Below are 19,396 nucleotides of genomic sequence, written 5' to 3'. Positions count from 1 at the left end.
GTTAGTCCTCACTAGTCATTAAAACTAGTCACTCAGTTGTGTCCGACTCTTTGTGACCCCATGGACTGCAGCACACCAGGCCTCCCTGACCGTCACCAACTCCCGGAGTTTGCTCAAATTCATGTCCATCAGGTCAGTGGTGCCATTGCCATCTCATCCTCTGTTGTCAAATAGCCCGTATATAACTGTAGGGGTTGAAAAATGTTGAGAATATTTCATCACGTGCATGAATCTAAATAGAATTCAGAAAGTAAAAGGGGACAAAAGTTCTGTGGTTCTGATTCCTGTCTCTCTGTAAACTAGATGAATGATTCTGCTTTGTACTTTTATACTAGAAGCCCTCATATTTTAAAATTTCTGGCTCTGGGAGAATCTGAAAGGGATCACCAAGCTTATGGAAAACTATTTTAACCCCATTTTCTTCTCCACATTCAACATGGAATAGAGTAGTTACGTTCAACTTCTTGAAAATGGCAGGTTGTACAGTCCTGGCCTCTTCAGGCAGACCTTGGTTTGAATGTCAGTTCTGCCATCAGCTATGGTGGAAACCATCAAACCACTTACTCTGTTGACCTCAATTCATCTATAAAACAGGGATAATCCTAGAATCTGCTCTCATACAGTGGTTGTGAGGATTAAATGAAAACTGCATGTAAAGCACTTAGCTGAGGACTAACACAGTGAATGCTTTCATACATTTGATTTTTATTACAATTATTTACATTATTCCATCCTCAACCCCTTCTACTTCATCTTCCTCATAATAATCCTTCAGATAGTTACAGTTAGGTAATATGCACCCCCCAAACATTGTCTTCTCCAAGTTTAACAATCCCAGGTCCCTCAACCATTCCTCACACAGAAAGCTGGAGGCACCTATTCTTGTGGGTTTCCTTTCAGTAATGAAATACAGACCGTGCAGCTGATGCCTGGAGGTTGTCAGCTTGGATAAACTCCTGAAGCTGAGTAGGGTGAAAGGCCACCAGCCAAAAGGAAATATTCAATGTCCTCCATCCGGATCAGAAGTCATCCCACTTATCAACGGGTGGGATTCCCAGATAAGGACTGGGAAAGATGATGGTGGGAAGAGCAGATATGGTGGAGAGGAAGAAAGAGAGAAGGCTGGCTTCCTGGGCTAAACCTCCCTATTGGCCAAGCCTGTGAGACCAATGTCCACTGTGAACACATCATCCATCTGTGCACTGAGGGGCCTTCTTTTTGGGGGTAAACTCCTTCCTACCAGCAAGTGTGTGGTCCAGAGTAGGCTAGTCACCCTTGTTTTATTTTCTTGGTTCTGTCTTCCATTATGGTAGCTGTTTTTCTCAGCTCTGGGTCATTGCAGATCTAAGCCACACTTTCCCTGTGCTGAGCAGTAGGGATGGGGAGCAAACCTTACCCCCAAGATAAGGATGTCCTTCAGCTCCCCACTTAGTGACCAATGGCCTTTAATTTCCAACTGGTGAGGAATCTCCTCTCTCATATCACAGAATGCACATTTATCCATAGAATCCATGAGAATAAGATGGTTATTTCAAGGGAGAAGAAAAGAGAATGAGAATGTGGGTGCTGGTGGAAAGAAATGGAAGAGTAGAGCAGATAAGTGAATTATGTAAAAATGCAGTTGTTGGACTTCCCTGAAGGTCCAGTAGTTAAGAGTCCGCCTGCCAATCCAGGGGACGTGGGTTCAATCTCTGGTCTGGGATTGAACCCCCGGCAACTAAGCCCATGGATCACAACTTAGAAACCATCAGAGTTAGAAGCCCGCGCACCGCAACTAGAGAGTAGCCCCCGCTTGCTGCAACTAGAGAAAGCCCATGCATAACAATGAAGACTCAGTGCAGCCAAAAATAAACAAATAGATAAAATTTTTTAAAATGCAGTTGTTTTAATCTTCTAATATGTGTGTGAAGGCAGTAAGTGAGGGAAAGACATCCAAATATTTATGATTTTATTATATACTCAGAAATACCAGTACATTTCCTGAGTGAGGAGAAATCAAAAGACTGATAGAAAGATACTCTCTTTAAATTCCTCAGGCTTTCCCTTAATTCAGATGTGCTTTGTCATCTTGGGTTCACTTGTCAAACTGTTCTATGCAAGAGCAACTTTGGAAGGAGGATGTGATTGTATCCTCCTTTGAAGGCATGATGAGGTTCTAACTTGACTCAGAATGTGACCGGATTGGAGATAGGGTCTTTACAGAGGTGAGCAAGTTAAATGAGGTCATTAGGTTGGACCCTAATCCAATATGCCTGATGTCCTTATAAGAAGGGGATACACACACAGCAGAGAAAGGAGAGGGTGGGATGAACTGAGGGAGTTGCATTGACATATATACACTACCATGTGTAAACTGATAGCTGGTGGGAAGCTGCTGTGTAGCACGGGCAGCTCAGCTTGGTGCTCTGTGATGACCTGGAGGGTGAGATGTAGGGGCAGGGGGGCATGGTGAGAGGGAGGTAGGCTCAACAGGGAGGGATATATATCTATATATGTATATAGATAGATACGTACATATAGATATCTATCTATATGTATATATACACTTAAGGCTGATGCTGTGAAAGTGCTGCACTCAATATGCCAGCAAATTTGGAAAACTCAGCAGTGGCCACAGGACTGGAAAAGGTCAGTTTTCATTCTAATCCCAAAGAAAGGCAATGCCAAAGAATGCTCAGACTACCGCACAATTGCACTCATCTCACACGCTAGTAAAGTAATGCTCAAAATTCTCCAAGCCAGGCTTCAGCAATATGTGAACTGTGAACTTCCTGATGTTCAAGCTGGTTTTAGAAAAGGCAGAGGAACCAGAGATCAAATTGCCAACATCTGCTGGATCATGGAAAAAGCAAGAGAGTTCCAGAAAAACATCTATTTCTGCTTTATTGACTATGCCAAAGCCTTTGACTGTGTGGATCACAATAAACTGTGGAAAATTCTTCAAGAGATGGGAATACCAGACCACCTGATCTGCCTCTTGAGAAATTTGTATGCAGGTCAGGAAGCAACAGTTAGAACTGGACATGGAACAACAGACTGGTTCCAAATAGGAAAAGGAGTTCGTCAAGGCTATATATTGTCACCCTGTTTATTTAACTTATATGCAGAGTACATCATGAGAAACGCTGGACTGGAAGAAACACAAACTGGAATCAAGATTGCCGGGAGAAATATCAATAACCTCAGATATGCAGATGACACCACCCTTATGACAGAAAGTGAAGAGGAACTCAAAAGCCTCTTGATGAAAGTGAAAGTGGAGAGTGAAAAAGTTGGCTTAAAGCTCAACATTCAGAAAACGAAGATCATGGCATCCGGTCCCACCACTTCATGGCAAATAGATGGGGAAACAGTGGAAACAGTGTCAGACTTTATTTTGGGGGGCTCCAAATTCACTGCAGATGGTGACTGCAGCCATGAAATTAAAAGACGCTTACTCCTTGGAAGGAAAGTTATGACCAACCTAGATAGCATATTCAAAAGCAGAGACATTACTTTGCCAACAAAGGTTCGTCTAGTCAAGGCTATGGTTTTTCCTGTGGTCGTGTATGGATGTGAGAGTTGTACTGTGAAGAAGGCTGAGCACCGAAGAATTGATGCTTTTGAACTGTGGTGTTGGAGAAGACTCTTGAGAGTCCCTTGGACTGCAAGGAGATCCAACCAGTCCATTCTGAAGGAGATCAGCCCTGGGATTTCTTTGGAAGGAATGATGCTAAAGCTGAAACTCCAGTACTTTGGCCACCTCATGCGAAGAGTTGACTCATTGGAAAAGATTCTGACGCTGAGAGGGATTGGGGGCAGGAGGAGAAGGGGACGACAGAGGATGAGATGGCTGGATGGCATCACTGACTTGATGGACGTGAGTCTGAGTGAACTCCAGGAGTCGGTGATGGACAGGGAGGCCTGGCATGCTGCGACTCATGGGGTCGCAAAGAGTCAGACACGACTGAGCAACTGATCTGATCTGAAGGCTGATTCACATTGTTGTACGGAAGAAACTAACACAACATTGTAAAGCAATTATCCTCCAATTTAAAATAAATAAAATAAAAACATATGCATAAAAAAGAATGCCGACTCAGTAGTTGTGCTGTGTGGGCTTATTTGCCCCGAGACATGTGGGATCTTAGGGATTGAACCTGCGTCCCCTGCATTGGAAGGTGACTTCTTAACCACTGAACCACCAGAGAAGTTCCTAAACTCATTTTGGAGCTAAGTAAAATCCAAAGGCTGCCCTCCTAGTGATGCTTAGATAGGGAAAATAAAACTAATTTTTATAAAGAAGAAAATAAACCATATCAAACTTGTACAGAATACTTGCCTTTATGATGTCTGCATTCTAGCTGGGGGAACATAAAATGTAATAGTGTTCACTATTTTCAAGAAGCATAAAAATCCATTTTTTCATTAGAACAAAACATGAAAACAAGAAAAAAGTGGAGGGACATATGGACACAGATGCAGAGGGAAGATGACGTGAGACAGGCAGGGAGAAGGAATACCCAGTGAGGAGGGAGGAGTGGGGTGATGCCTTCACAAGACAAGGAGTGCTTGAAATTAGCAGAAGCTACAGGAGAGGCATGAAACAATCCCTTCCCTGTCCCCTTAGGAGGGAGCATGGCCCTGCTGACAGCCTGGCTTGGACTTCTAACCTGGAGAACTCTGTGACAACAAATTTCTATTGCTTTTAATCCACCCAATGTATGGCACTTTATAATTGCAGCCCTAGGAAACTAAGAGGAGACCTATATATTTTCAAAAATTAAAAATTCTTATAGAAATAAAAGGGCTTCCAGGTGGCTCAGTGGGGAAGATAAACCCTGGAGGAGGGCATAGCAATCCACTCCACTATTCTTGCTGGGAAAATCCCACAGACAGAGGGGCTTGGTGGGCTGAGCCAAGAGTCAGACATGACTGACTGAAGTGACTATGCACACAGAAATAAAAATTGTTAAACTTGCTCGTATCCTAAAGTTGACTCAGTGAATGAACGCTGTAATCTAAAAAGTGAAAACCAGGAAGGTCCATTGTTACTGCTTAAGAAAACATCTGGCCTAAAAGTTAGACAGCAGGACAACCTGCTGAAGACTTGGTCGTTCCTGCAAAATAGTACACGGTCGAAATGGGCAGCAGCGCAGAGATATTAAGAACATTCCTACTGTGTCGTGTGGTGGCACATATAGGAGTTAAAGTCAAGATGTTTTAGTGTCAAGAGGCACTAGTATCAGGTTACATTTCCATGTGGATTTTGGCCAACAACCCTAAATAACAGAGAGCTTATAAACAATTCCAAAAGGCAGAGTGTCAGGCAGATGGTATTTGTGGGGTGCATTGAAGGGGAGAGCTTAACGTGACAATCAGAATTGTGCCACGTGTACTCTGGCCATTCTCAACTTGCCATTGACTTAAGCATCACTAGGAGGGCAGCCTTTGGATTTTACTTAACTCCAAAATGAGTTTAGGGACTTCTCTGGTGGTTCAGTGGTTAAGAAGTTGCCTTCCAATGCAGGGGGTGCAGGTTCAATCCCTGGTCAGAGAACTAAGATCCCACACGTCTCGGGGCAAATAAGCCCACACATCACAACTACTGAGTCAGCATACCACAGCAAAGACCCAGAACAGCCAAAAAAAAAAAAATCCAGAATTCTTTAAAAACATGTTTAAAAGCAATCAACCTTTTAGTGTCAACAGAGTTCTGAAGGAGAAAACCTGCTATACACGTGGAAAAGAACATTAGATTCTAGAGAGGTGCTGTCTTGGCATTCATGGATAGCAACAGAAGGTTTTCATGTTTGGGCTCTTCCTGAGGTCACCAGGGTGCTGTCTAATAGAAGTAATCTAGGAGTAGGGTGCAACTTTCACAGAGGAAGTGTGCAACTCAGGAGGGACTTCTACTTTGTCTCAGAATTCTACAAGGAGTGATCCTGATCTTATTTTGCCCACTGTAGGTACCCAAATGTCAACTCAACCTTTAGAAAGTATTGATGCAGCTCAGTGTCTACATATAAAATGCTACCAACAGAGTTTGGTGCAAAGACTGAGCTCCAGCTGCATACATCCAATTACAAAGCACTTGACTACTCTATAAGACATGGTAAGAGTTCTTTTATTTACCCACTATGAGCATGCACAGGCTGTAACTGGTGGGCTCGCCCATTATAGGCCATTCTGAGTGTGCGCCAGGAGGTCTTGCCCCTCTCAGATAGTTTCTACTAGCAAGATGCATTGATCTTCAGCACCAATGTTCCTAAATCTTAGATTTGGTTTTGTGACTTCTTACCTTAGACACATAAGTGCCTCTGGACCATCCTGAGCTTTTCAATATGTGTAGGCTTTAAAGTGTGAGTAATATATAGTGTGAAGTGAAGGGTTCATCTTACTTCTTTTTTTTGGTGATAAGAAAAGCATCCAGGCACTGGGATTTGTTTCACTGGAATTCATGAATCCCAACCAGAGAAGTGGCAAGTATTTAAATATACAATCAATAAACTGGTCTCTATTGAATATTCAATAATATTAGAAATCAAAATTAAGTGTATACATTAAATGTACTGAATTTGACAGAAGACAAGATGGTTGGATGGCATCATTGACTCAATGGACATAAGTATGAGCAAACTTCAGGACATGGTGAAGGACAGAGAAGCCTGATGTGCTGCAGTCCATGGAGCTGCAAAGAGTTGGACATGACTGAGTGACTGATCAACAATAACTGCTGCTGCTAAGTTGCTTCAGTCGTGTCCGACTCTGTGCAACCCCATAGATGGCAGCCCACCAGGCTCCCCCATCCCTGGAATTCTCTAGGCAAGAACACTGGAGTGGGCTGCCATTTCCTTCTCCAGTGCATGAAAGTGAAAAGTGAAAGTGAAGTCGCTCAGTTGTGCCCGACTCTTCGTGACCCCATGGACTGCAGCCTACCAGGCTCCTCCGTCCATGGGATTTTCCAGGCAAGAGTACTGGAGTGGGGTGCCAATCCGCCTTCTCCACAACAATAACTAGTGAAACACAAATTAAAGTAATATTTGAAAATCATTACCAAAATATTTTAGGATACTGACAGAGTTGTGAAGGAAGTGGTGTATTTAATGCAAATTGATCTAGTCCTCTTAAGAAACAATATATTATCAAGAAGTACAAAAATCTTCATCTACTTTAACCAAACTACCTTACTCTTGTGAAGTTCATTTATTGAAATAACCGAAAACAAGCCTCATGTATGAAAGTATTCAATTTCATGCTATTCTTAATAAATGAATTTATGAAGAAATATTTCCAATAAGAAGTATTGTTAAACAAATGATGATCTGCTAATTGGATAAAACATTGGGTAACTATTATAACAACATCATATGAACACTACAAATAGGATATAAAAAGGCGTGTACCTCCAGGCTTTGTAAGAGGAGCAAAGATTACAAAAGTACATATCACATGATTATTACTGTGCACATATATTCATTCATTCACTTTAGAATGGTTTTCGAGCACTGACTATGTAACAGATGGTGGTGCTTAATGTAGGGAACACAAAGGTGAAAAGATATTCCTGCTTGCACAGAGGATTGGCCCAGCTGGAAAATAGTCATGAGAACAACTGGAAAAGTGTCGTAATTCACAAAATGCCATTGGAGACTAGGAGCAGCTTTTGAATTGGTCAATGACCCAAAGGAAGGCTTCATTAAAACGTGAAGTTTTCATATGGACACAATTTGGAAGACAATGTAGGCACTTTCCTGGTGGTCCAGTGGTTAAGAATTTGCCTTGCAATGCAGGGGACTTGGGTTTGATCCCTGGTTGGGGAACTAAGACCCCACATGCCACAGAACAACTAATTCCATGTGTCGCAACCATTGAGCCTACGTGTTCTAGATTACATGCCACACCTAGAGAGTCCTGACTGATGTGACAAAGATCCTGCAAGCTGCAAAAGACTCAACACAGCCAAACAAGTAAATCAATATCTTAAAAAGGAAAGGAAATGTAAAGGAAAAGATACCAATTATATGAAAGTGTAGGTATCAGAAATGACTCACATTTTTAAACATATGTATTGAGATTTAATTCCCATAAAACTCATCCATTTAATGCATACAGTCCAGTCCTTCTTAGTGTATTCATGCAAACATCACCACAATCTAAATTTAGAACAGGTTCATTATTCCAAAAAGTGTCATGTCCTTGCTCTTTCAAATTTCTTTCAATGTTAAATGTTTTTATGGTAAAGAAGTGTGAAGACCCAAACCTTTGATGTCTGCCATCATGGGAAAGTTTTACATTGCTTGAGAAAAAACCCACAAATATGTCATCAGGTCTTTAGTTTTTAATTTTATTAGTGACAAGGTAAATAGGTACATGAAAATCTTCACAGATTCTACACATATATTTAAATAAAACAAGAAAAGGGTTGAGTTCAAAGAAGTGGGGTTTCAGTGGGCAATTGGTCCATGTTGCTTATTTAGTGTATAAAAATCTCCAAGTTTATAAAACTTGATTTGTCCATTTTTTCCCATGTACTGAAAATCAGCTGAAAGTATTTCTAAAGATATATCTGAAATATATAGATAGATTCTAAGAGAAGCAACAGCATATTATAAATGATGAAAGTGATTGGCTTTATATGATGAGAAGCAGATTTGCTCAGTGCATTTTTAGAATATTTTCCATGTGGAGGGGCACTCAAGAACTGAGGCGTGGAGGGTTCACCTGACCTCAGTGTGCATTGACGGCCCTCTGCAAACTGCCTATAGATAGCAGTGCCTGTCCTTCTAGATGGAGATCACTTTGGGCTGAGACTGTGAGGATGCTGTAGTTTGCCTTTGAAGTCCTCACACCTTGCTCTGTTCTGGATCCCAACCTTGCTCCTGGCATCTCGAGCTTCCTCCAGGTGTCTGTATGACCTGGCTTTGACGGTCCCAGCCCTAAGAGTTCCGAGTTCCTTTATGAAGGTTAGCTTGAAAGACAACAGGTGTGTTTTCTCAGGGCTCTTTTGTGACCCCAAACCTTGAGGAGCTATTCTCTCTTGGCCAAAAGTCAGGCATGATGACAAGAGTTGGGGTGTCACTTTGGAGGCAGAGAGTCCTCCTTCCACTCATCTCAGAGACAGCCCCTGCCTGTAGAACCACTTCTACCCAGACAACGACCACCTAAGACCCCCTGAGGCTGACATGAGACCCTCAAGCTCTTTGAAACATGTGCAGTTCTCACCCCCAAGTCAGCCACACACGCTTGGAGCCAGACTTCAGTTCCTGACAGCCTTGAAACTGCTACCATGACAGGATTTAATTCACGAGCAGGCAGAGTATGAATTGTTCAGTGTATTCACCCATGTGCCTTTGATTTGGTTTCCAAAGAAATTCTGCAGCTGGAGCCAGATGGCTTGTGTCCAGGTTAAGGCATGACCAAAAATTTAGTGTCTGTGAGTTTGGCTCATCTTTCGAATCAAGTGTGATTGTTGAAAGTGGGGCATAAATTTTCCAACTGCTTTGTAAACTGAAGGATTGGGGTCTACTGGTTTTATCATACTTAGGATTCAGGATATTAATTTAAAAAATAACTAATGCCAGTGTAAACATGCTTTTTGATACATAGGTCTATAAAATATTGCACATAAATATAAAATTTGTTCAGCACTTCTTCATAATAATTTTTCATTATCATAAAAAGGATACAAAGTTGTGCAGACTATATAAATTTGGCTGGTCTATTTTACTTAAAACGATACTGTTACATATGATTATGGATTATTTACAAGAGTTTTAAACATCAAGTTTATGTGATGGTTAAATTCAAGATGATGGGAAAATAGCTTAAGTAAAAATTATTTTCCAAACTCACGTACTATAACGATTAGCAGAAAAAATGAAAAGTAAAGTTGGAACAGGCAGTTCTAAATAAAATCCATAGGAATCTGTTTTCTAGGTTCATCACACATATGCCTAACTTTATGCTTCTTCCTATTTATGTTTAACGTGTCTTTTCTGTGAATGTAAGTTTGACATATAGTAAAAAGGTATTTAATCCCAAATTAAAATATTGCTATTGCCTCATAGATATTAAAAATAATATGCCTGCCCAAATTATTGAATTGCTTTTTTGTGAATGGACTCTAGAAATTTTACCATTATTTTTAAGTACCACTCAGGGTTGAGAGTCCCTTGAGATTTGTATATTGCTAATTAAGTTAATGGAAAGATGATTTTTTTTTTTGTAAAAGTAGATATCAATGCAACTTTTTGCAAGGCTAAATTAAGCAGATGTGAGTCCCTGAAAGCATGAATAAAAGTAATTTCATGTAGAGGTCATGAAAGTGAAACAGTTTTCTAATACCAATTCACTTTTCCTTAACGCTATCTAAATCCTAAGTCCTGTTAAGTTATGTATTCTGCACAAAACAGACATCTCGGAGGGAAATTTGGTGAGTGATTTAAAAAACCAGCGAACCAAATCTTTAATTTCCAGATCCTCTAGAGTGTCAGCCTAGAGTCATGGAAAATAAATAAATAAATCGTTATCCTCGCTCACAAAGATGATCTCTGCCATTTCCAAGGTCCTTTCACAGTCCCAACAGCATAGGCTGGTCTCCCTGAGCTGTAACGTCACTAGAAATGTGTCTTTTCCAGAGGGAGGTGTCAAATATTCCATTGTATACAGTAGTGTTGGAAGGTTTGGTCCAAGTTCGCCTTCTAAAGTCCATCCTAACTCAGACACTGCATTTTCGAGACTTCAGATGGATTTACCTGGAAAGCAACCTCACATTCCCATACCCATTTCAAAGTGTCTGCCAAATACAGAAGGACTCAAGCCAAAGACATCTTCCACGGCTGCCCAGCGTTTCTGCAGTGTTGAGGAGGCTTCGTTTCCCCACAGGATCACCAGGATCCATGGAAACTTCTCCAGATTACAGGGTAGATGAGGTGATGACATGGCCCTCCCGTCTGAGGACACTGGCAGGTGCAGGACAACCTGGGTTGAACCCTCATGATCCTTCTTTGCTTTGAACTGGAGTAGTATTGAACTTGTTTTTGTCTTTGGCTTTCCTTTTCATGCCTCAGGGGTTTTCTCATTGGTCAGCTGTTCCCGGTCATTCATATCGTCCTGGGGTGGTCTTGCTCGATCAAAGAATCCGCACTAGGGAAGAGAGAAATGAGCCAGCTAGTCAGGTCATCCTGAGAATTCATGAAACCCCTCATTCTAAGAGTGTTCTCTTTGTCAGGACTTTCCTAGTGGTCCAGTGTTAAGACTTCACCTTCCGATGCAAGGGGTGCGGGTTTGATCCCTGGTCGGGGAGCTGAGATTCCACATGCCTCCCAGCCAAAAAAAAAAACAACATAAAACAGAGGCAACATTGTAACAAATTCAATAAAGATTTTTAAAATGGTCCACATAAAATATCTTAAAAAAATAACTTTCCTCCTTTTATATATTGTCTAAGGAATCTGGTGCTCTGAGACTAGAATCTGCCCAATTCTCCAGATTAGGAGGTGAGAGCAGTGTGTTGTTTACCTGCACAGAGGAATTCATTGCCTATGCAAAGTGTCCACGTTCTTCCTTCCCTGCCTGTGGTGGTGGGAGAATGTTCTTTCTCTTTGAAAGATTTTTTTTTTTTATGTAGACCATTTTTTAAAGTCTTTTTTGAATTTATTACAACATTGTTTCTGTCTTATATTTTGGTTTTCTGGATTCAAGGTATGTGAGATCTTAGCTCCCCGATCAGTGTTCCAGGCTGCACCCCTGCATTGAAAGGGGAAGTCTTAACCACTAGACCACCAGGGAAGTCCCAAGAATGTTCATTGTGTATAAACCACTTATGGACTTTGTATATTTTTCTGGGCTTACAGCAACGTGGCCCAAGGATTTTTTTCTCTGCTTTTCTGCATGTTTCTGGAGCTGGCAGCAATGTGAATTCTTGACTAGGGGAAGCAGATTCCTAAAGCGTACTATGGGCTACCTAAAGATGGACTAAAGGAGGAGGTGGAGAGATGCTTGTCTCTCTCTCTGCACTTGGTGGAATATCTAGTACATGGAGGACAATTAGATGGGTCCTTTATTTCCATCTGAACAGCTTCGTGAGCTGTCTCAACTTTCCAGAAATCAATCAGCAACTCAGGGAAGAGGTGATTCTTGAATCTTCACTCTCCTGAGTTTCAAATGAGGATTTGGTTTTGGAGAGTACAACTTTCCCTAGAAACCTAAAATCTTAATTCTTATTGTTTCTTAGGTTGGAAGCCCAATTCATTAGCTTTCACTTATAGCCATTGAGTCATCTTTCTCTTGTAGGATTAGTGCATTTCTCTATCAATTGCTACATACCATTGCATCATTTATGGATATAAAGTTACTATGAATAATAGACTAACACAGAAGTCTATTTCTAAAGATAGACCATGCATTAGACCTGTGTGGGCTCAGGATGGCACAAAACTGCTGATGAAGATCAGAAAAGCCATTACATAACTCAAAGGTTTTCTTAGTTTGTTAAGTATGTCTCATGTTGTTTCAAAATAAAAATATATTATGATTTTGGAGAATGACAACAATGGTACTAAACTAAGATGTAAACTCCGGGAGTTGGTGATGGCAGGGAGGCCTGGAGTGCTGCAGTCCATGGGATCGCAAAGAGTCAGACACGACTGAGCGACTGAACTGAACTGAAGATGTGACTGGATTAATTGCTCTTATGATCATGTCATGGTGACATTGTTTCTATTTTGGAATGGAAAGCTCTGTGAAACTTGGCAGTCCTGTTGGTTTGGGGCCCAGAGATTAATTCCCATTGCAGACTTTCAGCTGAAACTTCAGCAAAACACGTGAAAGAGGAAGTTAAGGCTTCCTAATGGATATGGACGAGTTGGCAAGATAAAAAAAAAAAAAATCCAAGAATATTAGAACATGCATAATCTATGTGGTGTCATTGAAAGCCCATGCATCAACTAATTACTATATTAATTGCATCTGTGTAGTGCTTACAAAACTCTCAAGTATTGCTGATAGGATTGTGTCAACAAAAAGCTTAAGATCCTGATTAATTAAACAAGAAAGAGAAGTCTTCATCATAACATGATCACTCTAAGCATATTGGAAAGAAGATCATAGGTCTTTGTTAATAAATTCTAACTCTATATTTATTTATAAGAAATTGCAAGATAAAAGCAGCATTAAACACCCTCAATCTTCTTAAATGTCAGTTACACAAGCATATTAAGTTTGCCAAAGCAAACAAGACCCAGCTTTCCCTTCAAGTCCCTGTGTTGGAAATTCCCAGATCACGCCTCTAGCTTTGGCTCTTTGAAATCCTAGGTATATCCTTTTAAATACTCCCAGTGGCCTCTCTACTCAAAAAGGAAAAGAAAGCAAATACACTTACCTTCCATAAAGCCAAGGTTAAAATGGCCAGAACCAATAATCCAAGAAGTATTGCTAGTATTATTACCCATAATGGAATTGAGAAGGAAACATTTGGGGTGGCCCAAATAACCGATGTTTTAATCTGGAATGGAAAATAAAGGAAATGAGCTCAAATTTAAAAACCATTCAGTGAAATAAAGCAGTTCAGTTCAGTTCAGTTGCTCAGTCAGGTCTGACTCTTTACGATCCCATGAACCGCAGCATGCCAGGCCTCCCTGTCCATCACCAACTCTCAGAGTCCACCCAAACCCATGTCCATTGAGTCGGTGATGCCATCCAACCATCTCATCCTCTGTTGTCCCGTTCTCCTCCTGCCCTCAATCTTGCCCAGCATCAGGGTCTTTTCAAATGAGTCAGCTCTTCACATCAGGTGGCCAAAGTATTGGAGTTTTGGCTAGTATAATAAATACTAGTGTATATATAATATAGTATAATAAAAAATAAAGCAGTAACTACCAAAGAGTACTTTAGCTGAAGTCACCCTGGGGGAAGATTTGAGAGTTTACAGCACTTGAACTTGGAATCTTAACCATTAACACATTCTCAGGCTTCTCAAGTTGGATGCAAGTCCAACTACAGACGCTTGGTGGGTGTTTGGTTTACACCAACCCAGAAAGCCTAGAATAGAATTGAGGTGAAGCATGAAGCAACAAGGTGGAAAGGAATGACCTTGAATTGGGACGGACCTTTTTATGGCAAAGTAAACCCAACAAAAAGCCAAGTCCGTCCACACATGTTTCTCCACAGAACTAAGCTCACCTCACTGAGAAGTGAACTTGCAAACAACCTGCTGGATATGCAAGTGGGTAGACATCACCTAAGTCCCCATTTTACAGATGAGAAAATTGGGTCCCAGGGGGCGAAGTGATCCACAGATCTAATCAGTGTCACCGCCTCCTTAGCCCTAGGCTCTGTCTCTGTGCCCTATCAACAAAGAACCCATTGGTACTCTACTAATACAGTCCCGTAAGACCAACCATCTCCCATTTCATGAAAGTAACTATAGTCATTGATGTGAGAATTAATTGTCTCAATGTGCTGGTGCTGCTTTCGGTCTTAAATCCCATTTTCAGTTGCTGTTGGACCTCACCAAATGCCCCACTGTTGCAAGGAAACTTGGAGGAGAAAAGAGACCTTTCCAGCAGGACTGCACGCTCTGTATGTGTGAACCACCCCTGCCTCCCATGTAGGCAGGAGAAGCTCTCCTATCATAGGCAGGCACAGGCTCTGGAGACACCCAAACAAAAAAACAAAAAACAAGCAGAGACCCAGCCCTGCTGCTCACACCCTCTGTCAAAGAAAAGAGAAGGAAAAATATTCTTGGATCTAAAATGTTATTCACCAAAGCAGGCTTATCTGGTTTTAGAGAGAAGTGAGCTTCACCCTTACTTCTGGGGGTTTCCCAGTGGCTCAGTGGGTAAAGAATCTGCCTTTAATGCATTAGATGTAGGAGATGCTGGTTCAATCCCTGGGTTGGGAAGATCTCTGGAGGAGGGCACGGCAACTCGCTCCAGTATTCTTGCCTGGGAAATCCCATGGACAGAGGAGCCTAGCGGGCTATAGTCCATAGGGCTGCAAAGAGTTGGACACGACTGAAGAGACTGAGCATGCACACACAAAAGATCACCTCGGTTAAGCTGGTCCACATGCTCCTTGTTTTAACTGTGCTGGTTGAAAGAATCCTGAGCCCATCCTGACTCCCATACAGAAACTCTGGGCCACGCTTCTCTAACCCACCAGGAGTTGACGGTGAACTCAGGGTGGCTTGGTGGCTCTGGTTTCCCCTTGGTTTCTGGAAACCTTGGTGCTTTCATAGCCTCTGCCCTAGTGCTGGGTCCTGCCTCTGCTCACATCTTTCCTTCTGCCTTCTTAACTAGATCTGAGCATCCTGCCTGTGCTGTTCTTAACCTGCCAAGGTTTTTATAACTCCTTCATTTTGGTCCACGTCCCCTGTGCAGCAGACATCCTGATGACTTAATTCACTTGATCCTCCAGCCCCAAATATCACTTATATCCAGGCTACACAATGACGTTGGTGATAGTGAAGCTGTTAGTGGTTCCACGTGGTCAGGAATGCCAGGGACCTGACCGGTGCTTTCAGTGAGAGAAAGGCTGGTGTAACTACTTGCCCTTTTACCTTCCTCCTTGCTTCCCTCACTGGCACTGCCCTTATTTGTCCAACATATCGAGGAGAAGGGCAGCATTCCATGACCATGATGGGGTCACACTCTCTGTACTTGCCACAGTTTAAAAACAGAACACATGGTACATACACTGATGAAACGCACTGGAAAGACTCCAAGCATTATCATGCCAGTTGGATTCCACTGCCTGAAGTGATCCTCTGCACGATACAGCTACACGAGTCAGTGGAGGGCGAGATCACTTCTGGATCATTTCTCTTCACACCTCTCTCCTTTGGTGAATTACCCTGGATAACATGTGAAATCAGTGCTCAATCCTGCATCTTACGGTGCTCAGAGAAAGAGCATGAAGTGATCATTTACTTCCCTTGTGGTCCAGTGGCTAGGACTTTGTGCTTCCAATGTAGGGGGCCTGGGTTTGATCCTTGGTCGGGGAACCAGCTCCCACATGCTACAACTAAGAGCTCTCATGCTGCAGTGAAGGCTCGGCCCAGCCAAATAAATAAAAATAAAATGACCCTAATATTACTGGAAGCAGACCAGTACAGTTTTAATAATGAGAATTTCAGAATTTTGGAACTATCAAGGGTAGTAGTGGTCGCGCACTCATAAGCCAGATACAATGACCTAGAAAAGAGAAAATATGAAGCCACGGGCAATTCTGAGGTTTCTTGTAACTGTTTCTTCCCCTTAAGCTCTAAGTTCACTGAAGAAACAACGTAGTTTTGGTCTGTATTTTGTGCATGTGTTAGAGACCACCAAAATTGACTAATAGGTAATTTAGGAAGGCAGACAACAATACTTTCTCATGTTCCTTCGTCTAGTTGACCTAATTAATATCTGGTTACCTCCCTATGTTTTATTATAACATAGGAAACAGTTCTAGTTTTGTAAGTTAAAAAAAAAGCTAAACTAAAGGAGTTGAAATAAGGGCCATAGACCATAGACTGTTCAAATTGTTGGTTTAATAAAAAGAAATGGAAGAACAGCTACTGAGTTTTTCCTGGGTTTCTTTGCCACTTGGATATTACAGGTTTGTTTTTTTTTTTCCAAACAGGGACAGTTATATCTTCATTTCCAATTTGTGTGCCTTTTAAATCTTTTTTAAAAATGCCCACTTCTTAATAAATGGATTGTAGGGGATAACTGATTTTTGGATATAGGAAGTGGGTGGAGAGTGGTACTGCAGGTTTTGATGTATCATCTACGAAACCGGTCCATCTGCAGAAACAAGCAGTGGAAGTCACTCACAAAGATCTAATAATGATATCTGAAGGATTTTTCACAGCAGTGATGGAAAAGTACCAATAAAACATGAAACTGGACAGGATATGCTTATTAGGGTCTCTAGAAGCAGAAAACAGCTTTATAAGGTATAATTACAAAACCTACTGGCTTTTTGTCTGCATTCACTTCCAAATATTCTGACCAAAGTCTTTAAACAGTCTCAGAGATGATAACTGTTATTCTTATCCATTCCAAAATCTGAAATTCTCATCACCAAAACTGTTGTCAGTTTGCTTCTGACAACATTATTTTTATTTGAAAAATGCCATTTTGCATTCTTTCTGTGAGCACTTTCAATGGAAGGATTAAGCATGTCACATAGCGCCTGTAGCTAAGAGGAAGAGACTTCAGTTTTAGAGGAAGACAAGCTCAGTGACTTTGCTCCCTCACCTGCATACCTCTCTCCTAACCTGCTGCCTTTAAGGCGTCTACATGGCACGGAGGCTGCCCAATCTTCTTGATCTCAACCGGGGCTCCTCTGTCCATGGACTTCTCCAGGCAAGAATACTGGAGTGGGTTGCCATTCCCTTCTCCAGGGGAATCTTCCCCACCAAGGGATCGAACCCGGGTCTCCTGCATTGCAGGCAGATTCTTTACCATGTGAACCACCAGAAGCCCCTAAACCAGGGCAGCTGCAGAGAACTTCCGTTGCCCCTGGTGGTTTCCCGGTTTTTCACTGCATAGTTGAGAAGCTGCTAGACTAGGGACAGTAAAAATACAAACAACAATGGTGCCCTGAAGCATTTCTTCAGATTTCCAGGCCTAAGGAGCTAGATGGCTGCTGCTAGAAAAGGGTGGATGTATCACATCACTGGAAGAGTCATCCGGGTCTTGAAAAGAGAGGTCTTTCTGAGAACACATTGGTTAGGGAGTCAGGAGACATGTTCAGGTCTGTAAATAGAAATGAAGCGTTTTCTCTGCAAGTGGAAACAGATAAAGCCAAGCTTTTCCTGAAACTCAGTACTCCGTATAGACAAGAAACTTGAACCCTACAGGCAAGCTTAAGAGAAAAGACTTAATTGATCACTTTTATAGGACCAATGTTTATTTAAATTTGTTTTAGTCCTGTAGAAACCCTAGGATGGTTTAGGGGAAGCTTGGCCAAGAGATAACATCTTGAAAAATACCCCAACTTGGTTATTTCTAATGTTTATATTTGTCTGGCAGCTCATTTTGACAAGTCCACAAGAAGCTTATCTATTGAATAATAAATATGAGAAAAACAGGTCTTAATTTATATAGTTTCTAATGACTAAACATTGATTTATAGTAAGAAATTTTCATTCATTTCAAATAAGATTTATTAAACACCCATATTCCCTGAAGTTCTATAGGTATTACCAACAGCTCCAAAAGGGAACCTTCTATGACTCTGCTGTATATCAGTGTTGTCCAACAGAAATATAAGGCAAGTGATGCATGTCATTTAAAGTTTTGTCATAGTCAAATTAAAAAGAGTAAAAAGAAACATGGGGCATAAATTTTAACAATGTATTTTATTTAACACTAAACATCAAAATTATTATTCAAAGTATAACTGATATAAAAATATTATTCCTCTTTTCTTTTTACTAAGTCTCCAAAGTCCAGTGTTTATTTAACACTTGCAGCAAGTGACAACCACAAGATTTTCATTGATTCAAGTGAAATGTTGTCTTACCCAAAAAATAAAACTGCATTAAAGAAAAAAAAATACCTTATACTCCTATAGTTTTAAGTTTACATTTAAGTAAGTTAAAATGAAGTAAAATGACTTCAGTTCTTCAGCCACTCCACCCGCATCTCAGGTCCTTACCATCCATGGCAATGTGGCGAGTGGGTACCATACTGAATCGCACAGCTTGACAACTTTTGTATAATCTCACACAGTAGTGTGAGAAGCCAAATTACCCAAGACCCTCTTTACTAAATTCATTCATCAAGAAGGTGGTCCCAAGGCCAATGATGGGGTGTATTTAGGACTAAAGCTTTACTTTAAGAACTTGGGTTTTGACTACATACTTCAACTGCTTTAAGAAAGGTTCATATTGAACAACTTAAGTGCTTAAAACATACGGAGAAAAATTCAGTTACATGCAAACTAATCAACAAACTGTTTTTCATTTTTTAATGTACCAAGAACCTGTAGCTATTTTTAAAAAATAGTATAAAATTTTAACACTCCACTTATATAACTATCTGTAATTTTAGGAAGTAGGGTCCATGAATTGTAAGCAGTTCAGACATTCTTAAAGTGATGCTAAGTAGGGAACATTTAATCTTACCTTCATCATGTCGTAAATCTTGTTGTTCTTTATTATGGTGGAAAGACCATAAATAAATCTTTAATATGCCTACATTTTATCACTGACATTTATGATATGTTTTTGTATATTTTGACAAAATACCAAGGTAGAAGAAAAAACTCCCTTGGATTTGCAACGGTAATTAATGTTGACATCTGTATTTATGCATCTCAAAATCTTGTGTAAACATACTTCAGTGGGGTCACGAGAATGTTTTATATAAATGTACTAAGACACTCTGCCGACAGTGCCATTTAGAACAAAATAATAACATGA

General features: G+C 40.9%; 1 protein-coding gene across 2 annotated transcripts in view; it reads right to left on the bottom strand.

The window, feature by feature from the left end:
• Window positions 1-8,305: 8,305 nt before the first annotated feature.
• The window catches only part of ITGA8 (integrin subunit alpha 8), a 191,024-nt gene continuing 179,933 nt past the window's right edge, over window positions 8,306-19,396 (bottom strand). Inside the window, exons 29-31 of one of the 2 annotated variants that reach the window (XR_006544619.2) lie at window positions 15,678-15,835; window positions 13,364-13,486; window positions 11,063-11,127 (exon numbers count right to left, since the gene is read on the bottom strand). Coding sequence is in view for 1 of the 2 variants with exons in the window: in XM_025264358.3 (XP_025120143.3) it covers window positions 11,041-11,127; window positions 13,364-13,486 (210 nt within the window). In the remaining variant the exon portion in view is untranslated. Of the gene's footprint in view, window positions 11,128-13,363; window positions 13,487-15,677; window positions 15,836-19,396 lie in introns of both variants that reach the window. The other variant, XM_025264358.3, reaches the window with a different exon arrangement.

This window comes from Bubalus bubalis, chromosome 14 (genome assembly GCF_019923935.1).
Source record: "Bubalus bubalis isolate 160015118507 breed Murrah chromosome 14, NDDB_SH_1, whole genome shotgun sequence".
Taxonomy (NCBI): domain Eukaryota; kingdom Metazoa; phylum Chordata; class Mammalia; order Artiodactyla; family Bovidae; genus Bubalus; species Bubalus bubalis.
The sequence above is the reverse complement of the archived record's forward strand: the minus strand, read 5'-3'. Positions and strand labels throughout refer to the sequence as shown.